Consider the following 27,755-nt stretch of genomic DNA (forward strand, 5'->3'; position numbering starts at 1 on the left):
AATCCCATGGACAGAGGAGCCTGGTAGGCTGCAGTCCATGAGGTCGCTAAATGTCAGACACGACTGAGTGACTTCACTTTCACTTTTCAGTTTCATGCGTTGGAGAAGGAAATGGCAACCCACTCCAGTGCTCTTACCAGGAGAATCCCAGGGACAGGGGAGCCTGGTGGGAGGCCGTCTATGGGGTCGCACAGAGTCCCACACAACTGAAGTGACTTAGCAGCAGCAACAGCAGCAGGATATAAATAACACACTACTGCATCAGTCAAAGGCAAGGTGTATAAAGACTGGTGCTATGATGAGAAAATCTCATAAATTGAGGATATATAGATCCTAAAGTCTACCGTTGGCTATTGAAATGCCATCTATTACCAAGATTTTCATCTGTCTCTGGTCATGGTTTAGGGATAAAATTAATGAGTAAAATAACTTCCATGTATAAGAGACTGCAGCTTTGGGCGAGACCATTCTAACTTTTAAAGAGCACTTTACCCATGAAATTTTGTATGATTCTATGAACATAATCTTAGGGAATTGTGTTTAGATTGACTGGTCATTTTTATTTAGGATGCTCATTCTATAAAATAGCCTATGTTAGTCTGGAAATTATAAAGACAGAGGAATACACTACAAATGAAAGAAGATAATAATTTATATGGTCTATGAAGATAGGCCATGCAACAGTGTGCTTTCTCCACTTTTTGCAATGCTGAGAATTTTAACTGCTAAATAAAAAGTTTAACTTCAGTACTGAAAAGAAATGAAAAAATATCTTTTATACAATGTTGAAGCCATATTTGAAATCTTTAAACAGTCACTCGTGATTATAGCAACCACATTTGAGGACTTTGTTTTAAATTTGCATACTAATATCAGGAAGAATATTTCAAAGTAGAGCCCTGTCTTGAAAGATATTTCTGGGTTTCTTTTTGACTGCCATTTGGTTACTTTGGATTTTATTTAAGTCTTAATGATTCTGAGTTTTCTGTTTATAATTTGATAAATTTTATAGTGGCAAGCATTACAAAAAGTCAAATTCCCCTGATTAAAAAACAAGCAAACATGTGAGCACCTAACAAGACTCAACTGTAATCAAGGGAGAAGGTGACTGCAGATGCTCCACATACAAGTGTGAGGACATCTAATGTGTCTCTTATTAATTTTATATTTCATTTAATGCCACACAGAATTGCTTGGAGAACAGCCATTATAGGTTCACTTCTCATAGAGACAAACTGTTTCTGGGAGCTAGTTCTTTCTCATTTAGAAAGGACGTACATTTCCCTACTACAGAGCTCTTAAAACATCTTTAAAGAGCAGTCTCAAGTGATTTCTAGAATGATTGAAAAGTTTACAGTAATGAAAATTAAAATTCATTCAACTTTGGTCATTATCCTTGGTTTGCATTTTACTGAAATGTGGATTTACAGTTTCGGCATTTCAGGTAGAGATTGCTTCTATATGCTCTGTTCACAAACAGACTTAAGATGACTTCTCAGAAAGTTTTTTTTAAAAAAGTCTCTCTACATAATTAAAAAGTCTTCTTTGAAGATGGTAGCATTCCTCTTGAGAACTGCAGAAATACTAGTATTTTTAAATCTCTTTTAATGCTGCAGAATAATGCCTGAAACACAGCAATTTATAAATAACTAACTTGTAGCTTGCTTCCCATTTGGCATTCAGTAAGAATTTATTGGGACCTAATGTGTAGCCGGCATTGTGGGGAACACATAAACTATACAACACACAGTTCTTGTTTTCTAAAAGCTAAGTAGCTTGGTAAGAATTAGAAGGGGAAGAGAGATCCAACACATATCCAACACTTTTCTCACTGTCTACGCTTCAACTTCTGATAAAGTCATCCAGTCTCAAGGATTTATTTATAAGTAGACAAATTTTAAAAGTGTTTCTTCATCCCAGCGGAATTACAGACTTACAGTTCTTAGTGCATGCCTCCGTGCCCAGTTGCTCAGTCGTGTCTGACTCTTTGCCACCCCATGGACTGTAGCCTGCCAGGCTCCTTTGTCTATGAAATTCTCCAGGCAAGATTACTGGAGTGGGTAGCCATTTCCTCCTTTAGGAAATCTTCTCAACTCAGGGACTGAACCGTTGTCTCTCATGTCTCCTGCATTAGCAGGCAGATTATTTACCACTGCACCACGTGGGAACTTCCACATTTCTTAGTACTACTCAGCATTTCCTCTTAATGTCTAATGGACACCTCAAAGGTAACATGTTCAAAACTGAATTCCTGATTTCACCACCACCCAACATGCCCACAGCCTTCCCTGTCATAGTGTATGGTTCTCATAGTTTATGTAAGCAAAATTCCAATCTCCAAGTTAGTAAAAAAATCTTTGAATTATCCTTGACTTCTCTTTCCTCCATTATACCTTATACTCTGCATCAACAATTTTCTCTGGCCATAAATCTATAGTAAATCCTATATGATCATTTCTTACTACTCCACTAATACCCAGTGATGCAAACCATTATTTCATCTCTTTAGGGCTACTTCCAGAGCCTCTTAACTATCTACCAGACTACAGCTTTTTCCTTCTGTAATCCATTTTCAATACAGCAGTCAAAGTGATTCTTTTTTTCCCTAATGTCAATCAGATCATACCACACTCTCCCTAAAAGCCTCCAAAGGTTTTCCACCTTATTAGGGGGAAGTGGGTATTCAAAGTCTTAAAATTGCCCACAATGCCTTCTTGCTCATTCATACACATGTACATGCTCCATCGTGTCTGTTGATCTCTTCCTCCTGGTTACTTCCCCAAAGTGGGTATTGCTTCAGGGCAGATCAGAAGTTGAAAAATAAGAGTAAGGATTAAAACCACACACATGCCAAAAGAAGAAAAAAAATGGAGCAATGAATAATTTCTGGGTAAGTGATTAGTAGAAAGAGATAATACAGAAACCATAAAAGCAAAAGTTTATCAGACATAGCAAGTACAGTGTGATAAGTATGGTCAATTCTGCCAGTTGCTCACCTATAAGCTTTGGCAAGCTACTCACTTTCTCTGAACCTCAGATTGTCCTCTGTACAAGGAGGGTGGTAATTCCCCTGTACAGGGTTGTACAGCTAGTGGATGTGGAGGTTCACCCCACCTATGTGAGCTGAAAACATTAGCATCTGGACTACTAAGGTCAGAAGACCTGGCTGATAGCTTGATATGGAAAAACCTACAAAGTCAATGACTTCTTCATAGTGACAGAGCCCTCTTCAAGCAGTAGACAGCCTTGAAATCTATTCCTTTTCTTTCACAATTTAGGGTTTTATAAAAATACTTGTTTCTCTCACCACTCAGCAAAGAGCAAGTAAGTCAACAAACTTGTTTTGGAATTCTACTGTGAGCAAAGCAGTGTGAAGAAATATTTAGGGAGACAGAACACTATGAAATAAAAGCTGTTAGCTCGAGAATTTTATAATTGAGAAGATTAAAATAGGGATAAGTACTACATAAGAAATACAGAAAACAGAGAAATGAGGGATAAAGCTCCAAGTGAGGGAAAATGTCATGAACTCAGGTAAAAATGCTACACACACACAGGTACACATAGATAAATAGATAATATAGACAGACTAGTGAAAGCTAAACTATTGCTAGAGGGACTTGAAAATTATATAATTATGTGAATATGCATGATAGAGGGTAGGGGTTTGAAGAAAGAGAGCTGTAAGGGATGCCTGTGGCTTCTGGGAAGAGGCTTAGAAGTAAGACTAACAACGACATGAAAACTAAATTAATAATACTGTTTTGTCACAGTGGTGGTGTCAGAGACAAAACATCTATAGAAATAATGAAAAATATTAATTTCTAGAATTAGTGGGGTAAGTTCCAAGAAACAATTTTCAATTGAATATAATCCAAATTGCAAGATCAAATTCTGTTGCTTATAAGAGGCAAGAAAAAGGAAACATTCTGAAAGTTCTTCAAGGGAAAATGATTAAATTTATCAGAATACCATCATAATCATAATCATATTGAGTTCTGACCATCTGTTATTTATGTGCTGAAAATTCAAAGGTGACAAAAATAGCTGTTGCTTTAAACACTGTGCAGACTTTAGAAAGACTGAATAGCTCTGTGTGTGTGTTTGTGTGTGTTACTCAAAGACATTATATAATATTATGTAAAGTTTGATCAAATACTGGAAAAAATATGTATACATATATATATATATATATATATGTGAAATAGAAAAGAATCTAAAAGGACATGCATCAATCTCAGAACAATGGTTATCTATGTGAAGGTGTGGGAAAGACATTGTCCTTAAGTATTTTTTCCCTCCTGTCTCAGAAACATAGCTCCTGAATTACAGCCAAATACAGACTGCCCACAGTATACATTTCTTTGCTTCTCTCCTGATCTAGTGTGGTCATGTGACTAAGTTCTAATCAATGAGAATTAAAACGAAGTTTCAAGAAAAGCTTCTGGGTATGTTTTTAAAGAGAGGATTTTTGTTCTTATTCTGATCCTCTTTTCTTCCTTGTTGGAATGTCACTGGAATGGCTGTAGATTAAAGAGCCATCTTAAAGCATGAGTTGGAACATTTGTGTTGAGCAGCAGAACGAGAGAATCTAAGTCTGATTTCTAACACTAGAAGCTTTATCAGCCTGGAACTGTCAGCCATGGAACTTGGTTTATATTGACATTTAAGTCAGTGATATTTTGAGCATTCCTTTCACTTATAAGAAGTAGACTGGTTTTATATAATTTAAAAATGAAAATGTATTTGTGTACTGTTTTTATAATATAATTCCCTAGTGGCTCAAACGGTAAAGAATCTGCCTGTGATGCAGGAGACCTGGGCTCAATCCCTTGGTTGGGGAGATCCTCTGGAGGTGGGCATAGCTACTCACTCCAGTATTCTTGCCTGGGAAATCCCATGGACAGAGGAGCCTGGTGGGCTATAGTCCATGGGGTCACAAAGAGTTGGACATGACTGAGAGACTAACACTTTCATTTTCACTTTTTTCTCTAGTTTGCTGTTTTAAATTTACTTATTTTTCACCTTAGTTTTGCTTTTCTATGTTTTATAGATGGCAATCTTACTCCAGTGCAGAAATATATGTTTTTCTGTTTTTTTTTTTTTCCTTTACCTTGGCCTATCTTCCATGTTGAGCTAAATGGACTCATATGATTTAACTTACCTGACAAATTTCCACATTTCTTTGGAAATTCAAGTTAGAAATTATCTTTTCTCATGTTTTTAACAACTAAAATCTGGGAAATGTTTAACTTACAAATAAGTAAGTATCAAATTCCAACAGAGCTAACAGTGAAGTCCCAAGTGAAATTGCAAGTCTATGGATGAGAAGAGAGAGGAAGGAAGGCATAAGTGATTTCTTAAGAAAGAAGAAAAGGAAGCAGAGAACTTGCAAGAAGCAGAGCTAAAATAACTTTCAGAAAGAGAAAGTTTAATACCAAGTGTTAATGTGCAGAAAACAAATCTGAAACTTGGTGATCCACAACACTGGCCGAGGGAAAGGGACTTAAAAGAAAGTGCACCAGGACAGTACCCTCAGGAAGGCTTTACTTCTGGAGCAGCAGGAGTGAAGAGGGAAGACATGTGCTCCATGAAGCCATGGTAGTGAAGGTAGAAGGCCATTAAAGAGCAAAGTTAAGAATTCTGTAAAAACTAAGCAGAAACAGTAGATACCACCCGCCTGCCACCCACCCACAAAATCCTCCAGTAAAAAAAGCACTTGTTACTGCACTGAGAGAAGGGAGCTCTATTGAACAAGGAATCTTGTCTACAAGTTTTCCAGGAATAGAAAAATAATTAGACAAGTTCTATTCAGAGCTACTCTAAGAAGAAAAGAAAGTATGTCAATGTATTTTTAAAGCTGGTTAACGTTTTCCTCACATAAGACAAACCATAGAGCAAAATAAAATTATAACATAACACTTCCAACTGAAGTTAATGCCTCAAATAGCCATTTGAAATGTTTTAAAAAGAAAATCTAACAGAATCATAAATTCAAAAGCTAATCATGGAAATGGTCAAATGACAAAGAAATCCAATAAATCTCAGGATATGTTTTGAAAAACAAAAGACAAAAAGTATAGGACATGAATTACAAATTGCTCAAAGGAGATTAAATTAAATTACACTGAAGAATAATAAAGAAAATAATTAAAATTAAAGAAGCAAAAGGTTCAGAGTGAAAGAAACAAAATGAAAAATAGGGCAAAAATATAATACATGTATTTGAAGTCTCTAAAGAAGCAAAACACACAATGATACAATTAATGTTTAAATCTTTAAGTAACTTCTGGAAAATGAAACAAATGTACTTAATATTCCTAGAAAGACTAATTCAGGACAATAAACTCTGAACTATAGCTTAGTAAAAATTATTAAACTTAAAAGACAAAGAAAAAAATCCTCAACGCAAAAGGATCAAACTGTTTTTAATGGTAAAAAGTTAAATCACTATCAGACTTCTCACGAGCTACACACAAAGCAAGCTAGCACTAGAGAAGCACTATCAAGAATTTTGTTTTTTAAGTGCTAGCCAGAGATCCTATATCCATTCAAGATCTCCGTCATGTCTACAGAGAAAACAGTTTCAAACAAACAAGTGCTAAGAGAAAAGTGGACACATGAGCCCCTCGAAATGAAACTAGCAGAGTATGAGCTTCTTTTGACCAAGAAATAACAGGAGAAACTTAGTGAAATGACTAATCATGATCCTTTAGTACATTTAAGACTAAAACTGATGCTAAAACAAGGTTAGAAATGTGGGTTAAATGATAATATGAAATCGTCATATGTTATAAAAGTGAAACAATGGCTTTATTAAACACTGGGAGAAAAAGAAGGAAAGAAAGGGGAAAATAGAATATCATTATTAACTATAGTATGAGTCACCTATTTCATTTAAAACTTAGAGAAAAAAGGTTAAGCAGGAAAGAAAAGTAGTAAAGGCACTATAAAAGGTATAAATATAAAGTTAACCACTATAACAAAAGTACAGATCTTTTTAAAAGTTAAAAAACATCAAAAACACATTACAGAGAAAAACACAGTAAATATAACACAATTCAAACTATAATAAATAACATAAACAATGAAATATTAATACATTTTTGTATATATATCAAACATAACATCCTGATAATACACTGTTTTCTCAAGCAAACATGAAAAATTCACAAAAATCAGTAATAGATTAGGTCTCATGGAAAACACCATTAAGGTCCATTGAGGAGGATATATTACAAATAACTTTCTCTGATCCAAATACAATAAAACTAGAAAAAAAAACAAAATTTAAAAAATCTTTCCGTCTGAAATTAATGAAGTCTATTAAACAACTCTTGAAGAGAAAGGAGAGATACAAATATATATATTGCTGACTTTTTTCAAGTAGTGGTAATGAAAACACTACAGGACATCCCTGGTGGTCCAATGCTTAAGAATCTACACAGGGGATCTACACAGGCCAACGCAGGGGACACAGGTTTGACCCCTGATCCAGGAAGATCCCACCTGTCTCACAACAACTAAGCCCTTTGGCCACAACTCCTGAAACTCACATGCCTAGAGCTGGTGCTCCGCAACAAGAGAAGCCACCACAATGAGAAGCATGCACACCACAACTAGAGAAAGCCTGCATGCAGCAACGAAGACTGAGAGCAGCAAAAATAAATAATTAATTAGAAATAAATCACTACATAGCTGAATCTATAAGGAATTATTTATAGTCTTAAAAACCTGTATCAATAAAAATTAAAAAATGGAAATAAACATATTTAATTCCTTCTTCAAAAGCTAAAAAATTTTAAAAATAAATAAAATTTAAAAAAATGCCTAAAGCTGATTCATGTTTATATATGGCAGAAACCAACACAACATTGTAAAGCAATTATCCGCCAATTAAAAATAAATTTTTTAAAAAGCTAAAAAGTGTGCAACAAATTTTAACAGAAGATATAAGGAAGATAAAAATAAAAGGAGAAAGTAATAAGGCAAATAAATTTTTAAGCAAATTAAATTAATAAATTAAATCTTGGTTCTTAGAAAATATCAGCAAAAGAGACAACATATCAGCTAAACCAGTCAAATAAAAGAGAACTTAGACCAATGTATACGAAAGTTATCAAGGAATTGTCTCATACACGAGGACCTTGCCTAGAGTGGTTCACAGGTGAACTCAACCAGTTCTTTAGAGAATAGATCCTCCACGGCTGCTCCAGATTAAGGGAGACTAAGAGACAACTACTAAACACAAGACATGATTCTGAACTGAATCGCTAATATGGGACAGTATTAGGACCAATGACAAAGTTGTAATATGGACTGCAGATTAAAGTATGTTACTGATGTTAAATTTCCTCAATTTGTGGTTCTGTCTGCAGAATATCACTGTTATTTTAAAATAATATATATGGTTGTGCTCTAAAAGAGAAAAAATAGATTTGAATAGACTAGAATAAATAGAAAAATATAATGTTCTTAGATACAAAGACTATTAAAATATTTTTGACCAAAGTAAATTATCTTTGAGTCCATTCAGAATTCCAAAGTGACTTTATGAATTTATGAGAGTCATTTAAAATACATTGGAAGATATATTTACATAGCTTTAGCTTAAATAAACCTGAAGGTAAAAACAACAGAAAGCAAGAAATTCATGAACTGTAGATATTGACAATATTGACATAAAGATAAAAAAATTAAAATTGTATGAAATTGGACCAGTAAAAAAGAAGTCCCAGAACATATGTGTGTGTGTGTGTGTGTGTGATTGTATGAATTAAGCATATGTTAAAAGTCATTTCAAATCAGGAGAGAAATTGGACATTCTTCTAGAGCAGCACTGAGGGAGTGAGCTCATTGTTTGAAGGGGGAAGTGATTATGTTCACAACACATAGACTGTGGAGACAACCTGCCATCCAACCATCTCATCCTCTGTCACCCTCCTTTCTTTCTGCCTTCAGTCTTTCCCAGCATGAGGGTCTTTTCCAATGAGTAAGTTCTTCCCATCAGGTGGCCAAAGTATTGGAGTTTCAGCCTGAATATTAGTACTTCTAAAGGGCTGATTTCCTTTAAGATTGACTAGTTTTAGCTCATTACTATCCCAGTACTGCCCCATCTTAGCAATTTATTTAGTGCTTACTAGCAGCAGCAGTATATAATGGAGAAGGCAAATGGCAACCCACTCCAGTACTCTTGCCTGGAAACTCCCATGGACGGAGGAGCCTGGTGGGCTGCGGTCATGGGGTCGCTAAGAGTTGGACACAACTGAACGACTTCACTTTCACTTTTCACTTTCATGCATTGGAGAAGGAAATGGCAACCCACTCCAGTGTTCTTGCCTGGAGAATCCCAGGGACGGGGGAGCCTGGTGGGCTGCTGTCTATGGGGTCGCACAGAGTGGGACTCGACTGAAGAGATGCAGTAGCAGCAGCAGCAGTACTATATAATGGTTTCCCTGGTGGATCAGACGGTAAAGAATCCACCTGCAGTACAGGAGACCTGGGTTCAATCCTTGGGTTGGGAAGATCCCCTGGAGAAGGGAATGACAACCGACTCCAGTATTCTTGCCTGGAGAATCCCATGGACAGGCTACAATCCAGAGGTTTGCAAAGAGTTGGACACGACTGAAGCAACTTAGCACACACACAAGCACTGTATTGATGTTAAATAGTAGTAGCTATAGTATAATGTAGCTACTACTAATATAGCTAGTATAGCTAATATAGCTACTACTATATAGATGTTAAATATTAGTAGCTATAGTGTAATAATGCAATAACAAAATATTCTTAGTACTTGTCTTAGTTGGATTATTAGTTCCCTTATAATGCTCTAAGCTATAACCAAATTAATACCATTCTAAATATTATTCAGCCATAAAAAGGAATGAAATTATGCCATTTGCAGCAACATGGATGGAACTAGAGAATATCATGCTTAGTGAAGTAAGTCAGAGAAAAATAAATACTGTATGTTATCACTAATATGTAGAATCTAAAATATTAAATTAATGTATACAGCAAAAAGAAACAGACAGATATAAAAAATATACTAGTTGTTATAGAGAAAGGGAAGAAGGGAAGAGCAAGATATAGGTATCAGGTTAAGAAATAGAAAGTAGTATGATAAAATAGATAAGCAACAAGGATATGCTGTATAGCATGGAGAACTATAGTCATTATTTTGTAATAACTTTTAATGGAGTATAATCTATAAACATGATCACTATGCTATATACCTAAAACTAATAAAATGTTGTAAATCAACATACTTCAAAAAACAAAAATCAATACCATTTTTTCAGTGAGCTTGCAAATACCCTGCATAGAAGTGTGGTTGTTCAGTCAAAAGTCGTGTCCAACTCTGCGACTCCATGACTGCAACAGGCCATGCCTCCCTGTCCCTCACCACTCCTGGAGTTGGCCCAAGTTCATGTCTGTTGCATCAGTGATGCCATCCAACTATCTCATCCTATGTCACCCTCTTCTTCTGCCTTCAATCTTTTCCAGCATCAAGGTCTTTTCCAATGAGTCAGATGTTCACATCAGGTGGCCAAAGTATTGGAGCTTCAGCTTCAGCATCAGTCCTTCCAATGAGTATTCAGGGTTGATTTCCTTTAGGATTGACTGATTTGATCTCTTTGCTGTCCAAGCATAGAAGTGTAAAAGTAAATATATAAAAACATTAAGGGAGTTACAATAGTAATCATCCTTTGGGATCTGACTGTTTTCTTTATTTTGTTCCTTAAAAATTCTCTAGAATTTTTAAGTATAATCTTAATTTTAGAATGAAAGTTACTTTAATGACAATCTCATTGGTTTTGCCTGGATATTTATTCACTTCCAGTGGGATATTTGAAAAGTAATGGATATTGTACTATGTTTTTATTAATATGATTGAAACTGAAATATTAATATATAACAGTGACATGTGAAAACTTATTTGTTTCTTTCAAAGAAATACATAAAGTCTTGACATTGAGAAAATTAATCATTTGTGATTACTCTGACAGTTTGATTGGTTTTTTCCCCCAGTAATTATGTTTTGTTTTTTTTGTAAGGGCAGTGACAACTGACATATTGTATTTACTAAGAAAGACCGGTTGAAACTTTAAGGTCTTTAATGTAAAGTGTTTAGAACAAGAATGTTTATATTCTCATATTAGCAGAAAATGACTATAATATAAGGTCCCAATAAATGATTTTTAGAATTAAAATTTCCAAGTTAGAAAGGCTCTTATATTACCAATTCAATCTATTCTTTACACAGATGAGTAATCTGAAATGATGAAGGTTTGTCCACTTGCCCAAAGCCATGGCGTATATCATTAAATAAAGGTTAAGACTTGAATACATTGTTTCTTTCTTCTCTGCCACTTTTCCTTCCCCTCCTTCCCTCCCTCTCCAACCCTTCTTTTCATCCTCTTTAGCATTTCTTCAATGCCTATTTTCTCCCAAGCAAGTCTGAAATTTTTACATTAGAATATTATTTCAAGACCAAAGAATATAAAACAATGTTTAAGAAAACTGTCAAGAAATTTTTAAAAATCTATGAACAGTTCGTTCTTGTGGAGAGTAGGATAAAAAATGTATGATTTAAGAAGTTGAATAGGCAGGATAGACCTAGCGGCTTGTTAAATATGTGCTAAAGCTCTTCAATAATGATTTTTCTTCCACTTTGTGCAAAAAAAATCTTTAAGGTGAAAATGAGAGGGACTTCCCAGACGGTTCAGTGGTTCAGACTCCATGCTTCCAAAGCAGAGTGCAGGTTTGATCTCTGGTTAGGAGCTAAGATCCCACATGCCATGCAGGGCAGCAAAAAAAAGAAGAATGATAGTGGAAAATACTTAAAGGAATTGAAGGCACCTTTCAATTCAGTTCAGTTCAGTTGCTCAGTCGTGTCCAGCTCTTTGCCATCCCGTGCACTGCAACACGCCAGACTTCCCTGTCCATCACCAACTCCCGGAGTTTACTCAAACTCATGTCCGTTGAGTCAGTGATGCCATCCAACCATCTCATTCTCTGTTGTCCACTTGTCCTTCTGCCTTCAATCTTCCCCAGCATCAGGGTCTTTTCCAATGAGTCAGTTTTTCGCTTCAGGTGGCGAAAGTATTGCAGTTTCTGCTTCAGCCTGAGTCCTTCCAATGAATATTCAGGACTGATTTCCTTTAGGATTGACTGGTTAGATCTCCTTGCAGTCCAAAAGTCTTTAATTAAGGCACCTTTAATGGTTCAAGTTTCCAAGTCTAAATGAATGATATCCTAAGGGAATAAATGCATTTCCTGAGGTGATATACAAGTTACTACAGATAATATGTGCAAAACAAGAAAAAGAGAGCTGTTACATCATTGGAGATTGACATATTCAAAATTAGAAAAGAAAATTCATTCTCACAGAGCAATGAATTTGATTTTATTTTCTGATATATTTATGGAATGGGTTATTAATCAGATGTGTTATAGGTGGCAATGAAGTAAGCAGTTCATTTTCTTTTTTGGTGGTATTAGCTATTCATAAAATGAATATGATTACCCATATATTTTGAGTTCAATAATGCCTTTTACAAAGCACTTAAAAACTATATAGAGAAAACTGACTGGATGACAGTAGAGTAAAAATACTTGTAGATGACTAAAAAAATTGTATCTGAAGTGTTAACTAATGAACTATTGTCAAAGTGGGTAGCACTATAGAGGCACATTTCAATACTTTGAACTTTCCCACATACTCTTCATAAGTATTTTGCTAGTAATGTAGATAAAAAAGTAAAAGCCTGCTTCTCAAACTTCTAAATGAGGCAAAATGAGCAGGAAAAGGTGATGTAATTGTTGATAGTAAAGATTCCAAATGTTTTAGAAAGATGTGAAGATCAAAAGAACCAAAGAATGAAATTGGTGAAAGACAAATATAAAATTCAACATGGATCACACCCTTGTAGTGGTAAGCGCCTTGTATAACTCAATGCAGTTATGAGGCATGGCATGCAGGGCCATCCAAAATGAATGTGTCATAGTGGAGAGTTCTGGCAAAAGGGGGTCCACTGGAGGAGAGAATGGCAAACCACTTTAGTATTTTGCCTCAAGAACCCCATAAACAATGTAAAATTAAAAATTTTGCTTCAAAGTCAACTGCATAGGATTTCTGAGGACTTCTGATCAACAGTATTTTGTTTTAAAATATTTTATAATTTTAAGATCAATAATTTTTATTTAATCCTCAGTTCAGTTCAGTCGCTCAGTCGTGTCCAACTCTTTGCGACCCCATGAATCGCAGCACGCCAGGTATTCCTGTCCATCACCAACTCCTGGAGTTCACTCAGACTCATGTCCATCGAGTCAGTGATGCCATCCAGCCATCTCATCCTCTGTCGTCCCCTTCTCCTCCTGCCCCCAATCCCTCCCAGCATCAGAGTCTTTTCCAATGAGGCAACTCTATGCATGAGGTGGAAAAGTACTGGAGTTACAGCTTCAGCATCATTCCCTCCAAAGAAATCCCAGGGCTGATCTTCAGAATGGACTGGTTGGATCTCCTTGAAGTCCAAGGGACTCTCAAGAGTCTTTTCCAGCACAACAGTTCAAAAGCATCAACTCTTCGGCGTTCAGCTTTCTTCACAGTCCAACTCTCACATCCATACATGACCACAGGAAAAACCATAGCCTTGACTAGATGGACCTTTGTTGGCAAAGTAATGTCTCTGCTTTTGAATATGCTATCTAGGTTGGTCATAACTTTCCTTCCAAGGAGTAAGCGTCTTTTAATCTCATGGCTGCAGTCACCATCTGCAGTGATTTGGGAGCCCAAAAAATAAAGTCTGACACTGTTTCCACTGTTTCCCCATCTATTTCCCATGAAATGATGGGACCAGATGCCATGATCTTCGTTTTCTGAATGTTGAGCTTTAAGCCAACTTTTTCACTCTCCACTTCCACTTTTATCAAGAGGCTTTTGAGTTCCTCTTCACTTTCTACCATAAGGGTGGTGTCATCTGCATATCTAAGGTTATTGATATTTCTCCCAGCAATCTTGATTCCAGCTTGTGCTTCTTCCAGCCCAGCCTTTCTCATGATGTACTCTGCATATAAGTTAAATAAGCAGGGTGATAATATACAGCCTTGACATACTCCTTTTCCTGTTTGGAACCAGTCTGTTCCATGTCCAGTTCTAACTGTTGCTTCCTGACCTGCATACAGATTTCTCAAGAGGCAGGTCAGGTGGTCTGATATTCCCATCTCTTTCAGAATTGTCCACAGTTTATTGTGATCCACACAGTCAAAGGCTTTGACATAGTCAATAAAGCAGAAATAGGTGTTTTTCTGGAGCTCTCTTGCTCTTTCCATGCTCCAGCAGATGTTGGCAATTTGATCTCTGGTTCCTCTGCCTTTTCTAAAACCAGCTTGAACATGAGGAAGTTCACGGTTCACGTATTGCTGAAGCCTGGCTTGGAGAATTTTGAGCATTACTAAGTTTAGTCTAAGTCCATCTTTGCATGAAAAGTTCCCTTGGTGATTGAGTAAACAAATTATTTTTATTTTAAAGTAACTTTTCTAAGTAGAGAATAAACTAGTGTTCTCTAAGTATTTGAAATATTGTCATAGAGGGAGATATTTAGATTTATAATGTGATGTATCAGAGACATACTTAATAGAGGATACAGAGAAATATATATCAGTTCACAATAAAATCAATATGTTATATTAATTAGAATATTTCAAATGTAAATTTTTCATCTTCATAATTGGGCTTGTTAGAATATTAAATAATATAATGTATGTGGAGCATGAAACATGGCACTAGATATATAGTAAACATTACATAAATGTATAGCTATTGGTATTAGTAGTATAATGTCCTTAGCATTATGTTCAAGCATAAACTACATGACTATTTGTTGGATGTGCTCATTTATTTCAAATTAAATTTAGAGTAAATGTATTTCAATACTTTGTGTGTAAGTTTCTGAAAGTCAGTGAGCCTATGGCTATTAGGCACGTCCCATTGTATTATCCAGGGCTTTGTAGGTGGCTCAGACAGTAAAGAATCTGCCTGCAATGTGGGAGACCTGGGTTCCATCCCTGGGTTGGGAAGATCCCTTGGAGAAGGAAATGACTACCCACTCCAGTTTTATTGCCTGGAGAATTCCATGGACAGAGAAGCCTGGCAGGCTACAGTTCATGTGGTCGCAAAGAGTCAGACATGACTGAGCAACTAACTCTTTTACTTCACTTTCATTGTATTATCCATCCATCTCTTTATATGACTAGAATAATGTAAATCTTCTATTTCCTGTCAAGGTAAATGCTACAACTGTGTAATTAAAACAGTTGAAAAATATTTATATTCTACAATAGTTTTAGTGCTAGATCTTATCAAAATTCAAATAAGCACTTTTACATTAAATACTTGACATATAATAATAGTTTGTAATATATTGAACCTGCCCTAGTTGACTCTACCTTAGCTAATGGTAAATAACATAAACATAAGTATATTGATAAAGCAGGAACCTGATTTTAATTATTGAAATAATTAAGATATAAATCTATCACTTCTATCCAACAGTATTCTTATATTACCATTTTATTTTTATTCTGTAACATCCCCTCTTTGTCAGTTATGCTGAGAAATAGAAAACTTATAAGAACTGGTTAAAATATCTAGTAAATGTTACACCTTCCTTCATATATGAAGGAAGAGCTTATTGATGATGAATCTATTTCAAATAAGTGTGCTGGATACTGTTCAGTTCAGTCACTCAGTTGCGTCTGACTCTTTGCGACCCCATGAATCACAGCACACCAGGCCTCCCTGTCCATCACCAACTCAAGTGCATTGAGTTGGTGATGCCATCCAGCCATCTCATCCTCTGTCATCCCCTTCTCCTCCTGCCCCAATCCTTCCCAGCATCAGGTCAACTCTTCACATCAGGTGGCCAAAGTATTGGAGTTTCAGCTTCAGCATCAGCCCTTCCAATGAATATTTAGGACTGATTTTCTTTAGGATGGACTGGTTGGCTCTCCTTGCAGTCCATGGGACTCTCAAGAGTCTTCTCCAACACCACAGTTCAAAAGCATCAATTCTTCAGTGCTCAGCTTTCTTCACAGTCCAACTCCCACATCCATACATGACCAATGGAAAAACCATAGCCTTGACTAGATGGACCTTTGTTGGCAAAGTAATATCTCTGCTTTTTAATATGCTAGGTTGGTCATAATATCTAGGTTGGTCATAACTTTCCTTCCAAGGAGTAAGCATCTTTTAATTTCATGGTTGCAATCAACATCTGCAGTGATTTTGGAGCTCAAAAAAATAAAGTCTGACACTGTTCCACTGTTTTCTCACCTATTTGCCATGAAGTGATGGGACCAGATACCATGATCTTAGTTTTCTGAATGTTGAGCTTTAAGCCAACTTTTTCACTCTCCTCTTTTACTTTCATCAAGAGGCTTTTTAGTTCCTTTTCACTTTCTACCATAAGGGTGGTGTCATCTGCATATCTGAGGTTATTGATATTTCTCCCAGCAATCTTGATTCCAGCTTGTGCTTCTTCCAGCCCAGCCTTTCTCATGATGTACTCTGCATATAAGTTAAATAAGCTGGGTAACAATATACAGCCTTGACGTACTCCTTTTCCTATTTGGAACCAGTTTGTTGTTCCATGTTCGGTTCTAACTGTTGCTTCCTGACCTGCATACAGGTTTCTCAAGAGGCAGGTCAGGTGGATACAAGAATATGCCAATTTTTTTTGTTAAAATGACAGTCCCTCCCTTCACAGGGCTTTTGGTCTAATAGAAAATTTCATTGGTCAAAAATCATACAAATATGGGTAAAATTACAACTGGTATAACTGCTAGGTAAATGAGGAATACTCCTGATAGTGTAAAGAACAAAATTATTATTCCAGTCAAAACAGCCCATGAATAGCTCCCCTGTGGAAGTGATAATTGAGCTGGTTTATGAATATGAAGAAGAGTTCACTTGAAGTTTCAGGAGAATTAATTCAGACAGTGTAATCAGCATGTAAGAAGATCATGCATCACAAAGAAGTGCTGGAAAGAAAAATGGTTCAGTAGGAATATGTTGTGATGGGTGGAGGATAGTCTATCCAAAGATGTATAGACTTTGTTAAAGATTTTAATCTCTTTTCTTATAAGCGGTACAAATCCACAGAAAGCTTTTAAACTGTGGTAGGGAACAGGATGAGATTGCTCAACAGAAAGACTGCCAAGATTTAAGACTTAGGTGAAAAGATATCCACTGAAGCAGGAAACATCGGAAGAGGACTGATCTGAGTTGAATATCTCTGTTGTGGTCTTGGCCGCATTAAATTCAAAGTGTTTTGGAGACATCTAATAGTAATATCAATTATGTAATTACATAAATTATTCCAGACTCCAGAGCTCAGCTCTAAATCTAGAAGTATAAATTTGTAAATCATGTGTGTAGATGGGGATCAATGGGGGTAATGGATATGAATGGGCTTGCCAAGGCAGAGGATCTCAAATAAGAAAAGGGCCCAAGTACAGAGGATCAGCAACGTGAAATTGCCAATAAATGGATGTTTAAGCAACTGAAATGGAAGGGAATGGTTGTTAAGTTTATTGATAGAGGGTTGGCTGTAGATAGGAGGACAGTTTCTCCATAGCAAATAAATTTGAGTCAAATAGACTGGATGTGGGATAGAGATTGAGAAATAGAAATAAGTATGAATTTTAATTCAGCATCTTCTGTGTCCTCTGTAAAAGAGCAGCGGAGGTCATCTTCTGAGAGTTAGAGGGACTGAGAAAATTAAATATTTTATGAGGCTAAAGATGGGAGAAGTCATTGTAGAAACTGAACAAGTGAGTTGAAATACACATACATACGTACATGCATAGATACATAAATACAAAGACAAATAATAGACAAAGAGGGAAGGAAAGAAAGAAAGGCATGGTTGTTTGAGCATTGTTGGTTACTTGGACCTTTTCAAGAAGTTTTAGGAACATCTTTCTGAGTCAGTGCTTCTTGCTTTTTCTTCTGCTACAGTACAGCTTCTTTATTAGAAGTAAAGAATATCACATACTAATAACAAACACAATGGTCTGCTGTATTACTGATTCACAAGTCTGGAGTCAGGCACTTCCTCAGGAAGTTGTATACAAATCCCAGAGACAGAAAAATCTGTGTGTTGTTGGGTATGTGTTGTGTTTGTAAATGCATTTGCACAGTTTAAAAAGCCCATTTTATGATTCTAATATCCTCTCCACAGGGTGACTGGGAATTTCTCCTTGAGCACAGAATAACCAAGTGTTTGACAGTAGACTAGAATTTAGGAAGTTCTTCATAGAAACAGGAAAGGCAATTATTATTTTTAATAAATATTTTAGCACATGCAAAATAATCAGTTCACTTCTCCAAAAGAAAAAATAACAAACACAACACAATGTCCCCTAGATATTTTTATTACATTACAGAAATTTACTGTGTGATATGTGCAAGTATCTATTATTAAAAATCAGTAGAGTAATTATTCTGATTCATAATAATTAAATGTAAAACATTTAGTTATTTATTATCAAAATATTTGTGAACATTTACAAATATTTAATCAATATGTTTTCAGCAAATTCCTCCTTAGATGGAAATTTTTTACTTTGACTCATAAAGTGCTTTGGGTCCCTAGTGCATCAATTCGTAAATTACTGATCCACAGTACTTTAATATCCTGAAAAAGGAAATGTGTTTTCTGAGAATTTAATTGAATCTTGAGGAGTTACTTATTCACCACTGAGGTTGGGATAAGTGAGTCAGCTCACAATAGTCATACTAAAGACAGTTATATTTATTTCACAAATAGGTAAACTGAAGCTCAGAAAAAATTGGACTAAAGTGCTAAGGATCCAGGTTACATTTCTTTCCGAAAAGAAACCCGATTCCTAGTAACTGAACAATGCAAAATAAATACATGAGCTTGAAAGCAATAACTATTTCTCTGAAAATTCATTTCCACATAGTGTTACTAAGTTTAATACTTCTCAGTTAATAAGCCTAAATTCATAGTACTTATGATAATATAGCCTTGTTGCAGTGTAAATAGTAAAATTAAGAAAAGCAAATTTCAAACTCTTTTAAAGTAAAAATTTTCCTAAAACTAGTTATCCTAATTACCTACAATATGAGCCATTTGGCAAATGAGTGATTTCTTGCAGTATGGTAAAATGATTATAAGCACAGGCTTTGGAGTAAGAAAAACATAGCTTTAATATTTGGCTTCTGAAAACTTCGTGAGTGTGAGGACTGAAATAAGTTACTTAAATTCTTGAAGTTTTAGTTTCTTCATCTGTGGAATGGGTAAGAAAACATGTAATTCATAACTCATTGTAAGGATTAAATGAGAGAAGCTATTCTAATACTTATCACAGGGCCTAGCATCAAAATATCAGAGAAGGCAATGGCACCCCACTCCAGGACTCTTGCCTGGAAAATCCCATGGATGGAGGAGCCTGGTGGGCTGCAGTCCATGGGGTTGCTGAGAGTCTGACATGACTGAGTGACTTCACTTTCACTTTTCACTTTCATGCATTGGAGAAGGAAATGGCAACTCACTCCAGTATTCTTGCTTGGAGAATCCCAGAGATGGGGGAGCCTGGTGGGCTGCTGTCTATGGGATCGCACAGAGTCGGACACAACTGAAGCGACTTAGCAGCAGCAGTAGGAGCAGCAGCATCAAAATATATGAATGAGCTGATACACACACACACATACAAACACACACACGGCTTAACTTTAGGTAGAGTATCTTTGTAGCTGTTATTACTTCAGAAGCTAGATGTATCTGAGTTGATTTAGCATTCCACTAGGCATGTTACTTTTCATGTCTTTTTTCTTCTGAAAGCATTAAAACCAATTTCTATATTCTTTCATTAAACAATAACAAAAAAAGAACAGTGAAAATATTCAACAATTTACTATTGTTTGTGTTTGTCTGAAAGAAGCTTTCTGCAAGTTTAGTCACAGCTATAGATCATTATTTCAAACAACATGCATAGTTTAGATATTTAAATATTTTTTACATCATAGAATTTAAATGTGAAGTCATTAGTTCTGTGCTTTTACTGCAATTCTATGTGCCTTATTATATAAGCCAAATAGCATATGCTATGATTTTGATTACTAAATACTGAGCATTTAAGGCACACTTTGAGAAGAATGGTTATTGCTCCAAGAAGAGTATTTGTCTCCTTAATCTAATTGTTTACTAAAATGTTTCTGAGGTTTAAAAAATAAAATTATGGTAGAAATTTCTGGTGTATGATGCTATAGCTTCGTGCCATGAAAGCTCTAATAAACTCTAATGTATATAGAACCTAATAATATAAACTTTGATGCAGAGAAGTCTAAACCAAGGGTGAAATGCCATGTTGAATGTCTTTAATAACCTAATAATTTACTTGGTAATAATATATTGAATTTCTTGGAAATATTTTCTCAGGAAGAATTGTTTAGAATAAATTTTATCTTTGCTATTGTGTTAATGATGGCTTTGATAAAGTTACCCAAGGAAAAAAGACAGTTTCCTTCAGGAGTTACCTGTGTCGAAATATTCTTCCCTGATTTCACAGGCACTGATAATATGAATAAGGTAATTTGTCTAACTCTCCTGAGCTAAGATTTGCAGTAGGAAATGCAAAATTCACATATGGCTATTCTCTAAGAAGTCTCTGCTGTGCTTTTCAGTTTTTATAAAAAGGCTTAAGATGTTGCCTGAGGCGTCTATTTTTTTCCCTCAAGACAAGCTACAGTGCCACAAATAAAGTTGTTTTTCACACTGTTAACATGTTCCTTTCTCTTTCCATTTCTCAGAGAGCTGACATAGGAATTTCTGCTTTAACCATCACCCCAGACCGTGAGAATGTGGTGGACTTTACAACACGTTACATGGACTACTCAGTGGGAGTCCTACTTCGAAGGGCTGAAAAGACAGTGGATATGTTTGCTTGTCTTGCACCATTTGATCTCTCACTATGGGCTTGCATTGCTGGCACAGTCCTTCTAGTGGGTCTACTGGTCTACCTCTTGAATTGGCTTAATCCTCCACGATTACAAATGGGATCAATGACTTCTACTACTCTCTACAACTCCATGTGGTTTGTGTATGGATCCTTTGTACAACAAGGTAAGGATAAAAAATATGGTATAGTATAAAAAAGAAGTGTGTTGTTTCATATGCCATGAATTCAGTTAGGAAGGTTCTGTATCTTGACATCAATAAATGTTCTAAAAGGTCTTTAGAGTAACACTCAGAAAAGAACATATTCTACTCTTCCCTAGTGGACCTCAAACACCAGATTTCCAGCAAAAAAAAAAAAAAAAGGTACAGTATCTTTTGATGTAAATTCAAGTTCATCAACAAAGCCAAAGATAAATGTCAGATGTCAGGTTCACAAGAAACTCAAGATGAGATTTTCCCAAACTGAAATTCTGAGAAATAGTCTTACTGGATGAAAATACTTACTACCAGAGCAGATATTGCTTAATTATTTACATATGTAAGAGATTTTTAGACTTGCTCTTTGTTGAGAGACATCATTTCATGTATTAAAAATATTTATTGGCAGTGAAAAGCCCTCAAGATTCCAATAAGAAATTTTATGCTATATCTTTCACTTTAATACATAATCTTTACCAGTTGTTTAACTGAAATTTCATTGTATTCTACAGAATGTCTTTGCTGTGTTGTTCGATAGTCAATCTGCCTACTCTTTAAACTTGCCTACATAATTACTTGACTCTGTTTCAGAATAGAAGAATACTTATTAAATCCCTTATTTGAGACTACTGCCATCATAGAAAATGAAATAATAAAATACTTAGGGCATTATTAGTTTCTTGCAGATGCATCATATGTATTGAAGAAGAGACATAGGTGTCACAGTGGAGACACATGATGCTTTTGCCTTAATATTTATTAATACAACTCTCAATAGCATCTTATTTTTTGAATATACTTGCTATTGGATCTTCCATTAAATTTCATCCTTTCTATCTCATTTGACCAATCATAAGTTTTGCCTAGACTTTTAATCTCTACTTTCTTACTTAAAATCTATCCCTTAAACATGCTTTTCCCCACTACCTTTCTGTATCTTCATATATTTATCACAGGAAGTTTTGGTCCATTAAATAATCACTAATCTAGTAGATATTTGCATCCGTGCATGCTCAGTAATGTACAACTCTTTCCGACCACATGGACTACATATAACCCACCGAACTTCTCTCTCCATGGGATGTCTCAGGCATGAATACTAGAGAGGGTTGCCATTTCCTTCTCCAGGGGATTTTCCATACCAGGGATTGAACCTGCATCTCTTGTATCTCCTGCATTGGCAGGCAGATTCTTTACCACTAGCGCCACCTAGAAAGTCCATGTAGTAGATATTTAATCCACACCTTTTATTTAATAGAACTTTGCTAGGCACTGAGTATACAGTTGTGAACAAAAGAGTCTTTGCCATCATTGATCTACAAGTCCTTTGGGACACAAACATGTAAAACCCACATGTGGTAGAGATCAGCACAGTCTGTTATGAGATCATAGAGGTAGGGAGGCTGCATATATCTTGATGTGGCAAAGAAGGCTTTTTGAGTTAATACTGTATGAACAGACAGAATTAACTATGCAAAGGGCTTATTGAAGAAGAGGATGGGGGAAGGACACATAGATGGTAGGACAGAATTGAAGACCAAGAAGTGAGAAGGAAAGTGCAGTAAACATTGCAGGGTGTAACCGATAAAGATAAGGCTGAAGATATATTTGTTAATAGCAGGGATTTGAATTTGATCTTCAGGGAAATTATCAGCAATTTAAAGGCATTAAACAGGAAAATACATGTTTAAATTTTAACTATAGAAATATTCTGATTATCAAATGGAGGAAATTGAAAAAGAACAATGTGGAAAGGGAGAAAAATTATCTGAGTATTATGATAACTAAGTAAAGAGGCACCGTGTCTTGCACAAAGAAAAGATGGCATTGGGAATAAAGAGAATGGTATTGATGAATTGGAATTAATAGAACATGATAAATTATACAGTGGTATGGGGATTGCTACTGAAGGACAGAAAGGAGGTGAAATTTTATGCTAAGTTTCTGGATTGGGAAGTTGTGTGTATTGGATGATGATATCATTTCTGGGGGGAAAAAAATTAGGGAGAGCAGGTGTGATAGGGAAGGTAAGACATGCATTTTGGTACCTTTGAGTTGTGGTATCTGTAAAATATCCAGGGGTATATTTCTAATGCTTGTTAGTGGTTTGATAATATTTGTCAGAAACACAAAAAAGGCGTCTGGGCTGGATTATATATTGGATATATATTGAGGCGATATTGGCATAGGAGATAATTGAAGCCAAGAAAGTGAATCATATCATACAGAGTAGTTGTTCTTAACTGCATACGCCTGACTGAGGACCACTGCCCAGAAAGGGCCTAGGACAGAGCCCTGTGGAAATGAATGGGTAGAGGAGATTTCAGTGGTAAATTATAAAGAATGACAAGAAAGAAGCAAGTACCACGTATACCATCTAGTTGTACACACACAAAGTAAAGATAATTTTTGAACATGGAAGATTTGGTTGACAGAGTTAAACATTTCAATGAATTGAGTAAAATTAATACTTGAAAGGCTTTCATTGGATTTAGTGATAACCTTTTTATAGGTAGTGTTCCAGTGACTATAGCTGTGTAATAAATTACTTTAAAACCTATCAATTTTGTGCATCACAGATCCAGACAAAACATGGTGAAGGTGGGTTGTCTTTGCTCAATAATCTCCAAACTCCCGCTAGACAGCCCAAAGTTTGCAAGCTAAACTCATCTGAAGGCTTGTTCATTCTACTCACATGTCTGATAGTTAATGCTTGCTGAGAGCTGTTTCCCTCTGTGGCTTTTCTCTATAGGATAATTTGGCTTTCTCACAGCGTGATGGTTGATTTCTCCATAGAGAACATCCTCAAAACAGAGAAAAGAGTCAATGAAACAGAAGAATTTTGTAGTCCAGCTTGGGGATTACAAATTTGTATGCTGGTGTGAGCTTCTCTTGCAGGAAACACTCTGTATGTGCCACCTCATTGCTTTGGAATGACAATTAAAATGGTTAAAAAATGTGAACTCCTTAGATGCAATAACTCACACAAGTATCACATAAGTGTTTACTAAATAAAAAACAAAAACTTAGGCTCAACCATGAATAGTTAGGCACATGAAAAAAAGGGTAACAAGGCAAATTACTTTAAATTATTACCAAGACTGTGGTTGAAATCATAGATATTAGCATACATGGAGAAATAAAAAAATAGAAGGACCAATGATGAGTCCAATAGTGAATAAGACCAGAGGGTAATAGAGTAGTAGTGGGAGAGAGTACAGTTTTCAATGAGGCCAAAGAACAATAGTGGAAACAGTGGTGTGAGAGTTCAAAGTTTGCATTTACCAAATGGGACCTGTAGATGTGGATTCCTGAAGAGGTAGTATACAAAAAGATCTTAATGACCCAGATAACCACAAAGGTGTGGTCACTCACCTAGCGCCAGACCTCCTGGCGTGCGAAGTCAAGTGGGCCTTAGGAAGCATCACTACTAACAAAGCTATCGGAGGTGATGGAATTCCAGCTGAGCTATTTAAATCTTAAAAGATGTTGCTGTGAAAGTGCTACACTCAATATGCAAGCAAATTTGGAAAACTCAGCAGCCACAGGACAGGAAAGGTCAGTTTACATTTCCAATGCCAAAGAAAGGCAATGCCAAAGAATGTTCAATCTACCTCACAATTGTACTCATCTTACATGCTAGCAAAGTAATGCTCAAAATTCTCCAAGCTAGGCTTCAACAATATGTGAACTGAGAACTTCCAGATGTTCAAGCTGGATTTAGAAAAGGCAGAGAAACCAGAGATCAAATTGTCAACATTTGTTGGATCATCAAAAAAGCAAGAGAGTTCCAGAAAAACATCTACTTCCACTTTATTGACTACACCAAAGCCTTTTACTGTGTGGATCACAATAAACTGTGGAAAATTCTGAAAGAGATGGGAATACCAGACCACCTGACCTGCTTCTTGAGAAATCTGTATGCAGGTAAAGAGGCAAAAGTTAGAACCGGACATGAAACAATGGACTGGTTCCAAATTGGGAAAGGAGTATGTCAATGCTGTATATTGTCACCCTGGTTTTTTTAACTTATATGCAGAGTACATCATTTGAAATACCAGATGGATGAAGCACAAGTGGAATCAAGACTTCAGGGAGAAATACCAAAAACCTCAGATATGCAGATGAGACCACCCTTAAGGCAGAAAGCAAAGAGAAACTGAAGAGCCTCTTGATGAAAATGAAAGAAGAGAGTGAAAAGCTAGTTTAAAGCTCAACATTCAAAAAACAAAGATCATGCATCTGGTCCCATCACTTCATGGCAAATAGATGGAGAAACAATGGAAACAGTGACAGATTTTAAAATCTTGGGCTCCAGAGTCACTGCAAATGGTGAACTGCACCCATGAAATTAAAATACGCATGCTCCTTGGAAGAAAAACTGTGACCAACCTAGGCAGCATACTAAAAAGCAGATACATTACTCTGCTGACAAAGGTCTATCTAGTCAAGGCTATGGTTTTTCTGGTAATCATGTTTGGATGAGAAAGTTGAACCATAAAGAAAGCTGAGCACCAAAGAATTGATGCTTTTGAATTGTGGTGATGGAGAAGACTTGAGAGGCCCTTGGAGTACAAGGAAATCAAACTAGTCAATCCTCAAGGACATCAGTCCTGAATATTCATTAGAAGGACTGATGCTGAAGTTGAAACTGCAATACTTTGGCCACCTGATACGAAGAACTGACTCATTGAAAAAGACCCTGATACTGGGAAAGATGGAAGGCAGGAGAAGAAGGGGATGACAGAGGATGAGATGGTTGGATGGCATGACTGATTCAATGGACATCAGTTTGAACAGCTGTGGGAGTTGGTGATGATCAGGGAAGCCTAGCATGCTGCAGTCCACGGGGTTGCAAAAAGTCAGACACATTTAAACGACTGAACTGGACTGGAGAAGTGGTGAAGGACCTCAAACTTGATCAACTGAGAGTCTAGAGGATTAGATGAACCATCTCTAATGATGGTTGACTTAGATTAGAGAAAAATAAAATAAACCATGTGTCAAAATTGTCAATAAGTGAGGATAGATAAGTAGGATTTGATAAATATGAGCATTGACTAGAAACAGGTGGTAAAGCTAAATGCAATGAATCTCACTTCTTCGCATTCTAGCCAGTTTTTCTGGGCATGGTTTCAATTACTACCAAAATGCAGATGTTTCCCAAATCTACATCATCCATCCTTAAATTTTAGTTTTGTATACTGTCACTAGACTCTCAGGATATATCAGAGATTCCATAAATTTCAATATGTAAATAACTGAATTTATTTTGTACTTTAAACCTTTATAGCCTCTCATATTCTCTATTCCAGCCTATGCATTAATGACTTAAACAGGTTAGAAACTTTGAAAACCATTTTGATTTCTTCTTCTTTCTATTCCTTATATTTACCTATTATCAAGTCCTTCAAAATTTACCAATTTATTTCTAGGAGTGGAAATCTCTTCTCACCTAGAGAGATAAATCCTAGATTGTTACCTCGATTAGGCCTATCTCATTTTTTTATAGGAACTACAGGAATCTCATAATACCTCTTCCTTTTCCAAATTTATTTCCTGTAATTACGTGGTCCACATACTTTCATGTATACCCAAATTATCACTGTCATGGAAAGCTAACCACATAATTTCCATTCTTTAAATATTTCCTTGGCTCCCCAATGCCCACAGTTTAAAAGTAATTTAGAGCATGAACAGTATTCCATCATCTGACCCTTGTCCAGTCTTGATTCTCATTTTCTGTCACTTATGGCTCATCTCTAATTGTCCAGTTTCTCCAAACTGTATTTTTCTCTTGAACATAAGACTGTGTCATGTCTCTGCCTTTATGCTTCTCAATTCCTGAAATGCCTTTATTACCAATTTCTTAATCTCTACTCCCACTTTCTGCTTTCACATGGCAAATTCTTGTGCATTTTCTAATTCTTCTTCTGATCTCACTTTTTTCAAGAAGTCTTTGCTGGGATTAAGGACCGTCTTCCATGCTTTGTCAGATATATTTATCATAGTACTTATCAACTGTAGTGTAATTGCCTTTTTTTAATTTGTCTTCACCTGAGTCCTTTGAACACAAGACAATGTCCTATTTATCTTTAAAGCCCCTTTACCTAATTCCATGTCTTGTACATGAATAAAGAGAAAGCATAAGTCATTCAGTCATGCCCAACTCTTTGCGACATATTAGGTGTTTGATAAATGCATAGTGATCAATTATATAAACTAATAAGTTTTAAATACTTAACTCCCCTGGAGGAAGCCATGGCAACCCACTCCAGTATTCTTGCCTGGAGAATCCCCTTGGATAGAGGAGCCTGACAGGCTGCAGTCCATGGGATCACAAAAAGTCAGGCACAACTGAGCACAGCAAATACTTAACTAAATCAAGTGTAGAGTTAACTGCAATACTGTGTTTATTAGAGTACATTCTGTTGCCCAATGACATTAAACTCATTTAAACCAAATAGAGAAGTATCCAGAATGTCTCCCCTAGTGTATTTTCTTAAATAGCTAAGATGAGAAATTTATAAAGTCTCCCATTGGTTGAAGCCTTATTTTTGAGAATGC

The 27,755-nt window shown here is 36.0% G+C and overlaps 1 protein-coding gene across 2 annotated transcripts in view; it reads left to right on the top strand.

Annotated features, from left to right (window-relative positions):
- GRID2 (glutamate ionotropic receptor delta type subunit 2) overlaps window positions 1-27,755 on the top strand; it is a 1,632,436-nt gene that overhangs the window by 1,247,518 nt on the left and 357,163 nt on the right. For both annotated transcript variants that reach the window (XM_086406553.1, XM_086406551.1), the window contains exon 11: window positions 20,843-21,155. In XM_086406553.1, coding sequence (XP_086262679.1) covers window positions 20,843-21,155 — 313 coding nt within the window. The remainder of the gene's footprint in view (window positions 1-20,842; window positions 21,156-27,755) is intronic.

Source organism: Bos grunniens, chromosome 6 (genome assembly GCF_055505025.1).
Source record: "Bos grunniens cultivar Pamir isolate PY7600 chromosome 6, Bosgru_T2T1.0, whole genome shotgun sequence".
Taxonomy (NCBI): Eukaryota; Metazoa; Chordata; class Mammalia; order Artiodactyla; family Bovidae; genus Bos; species Bos grunniens.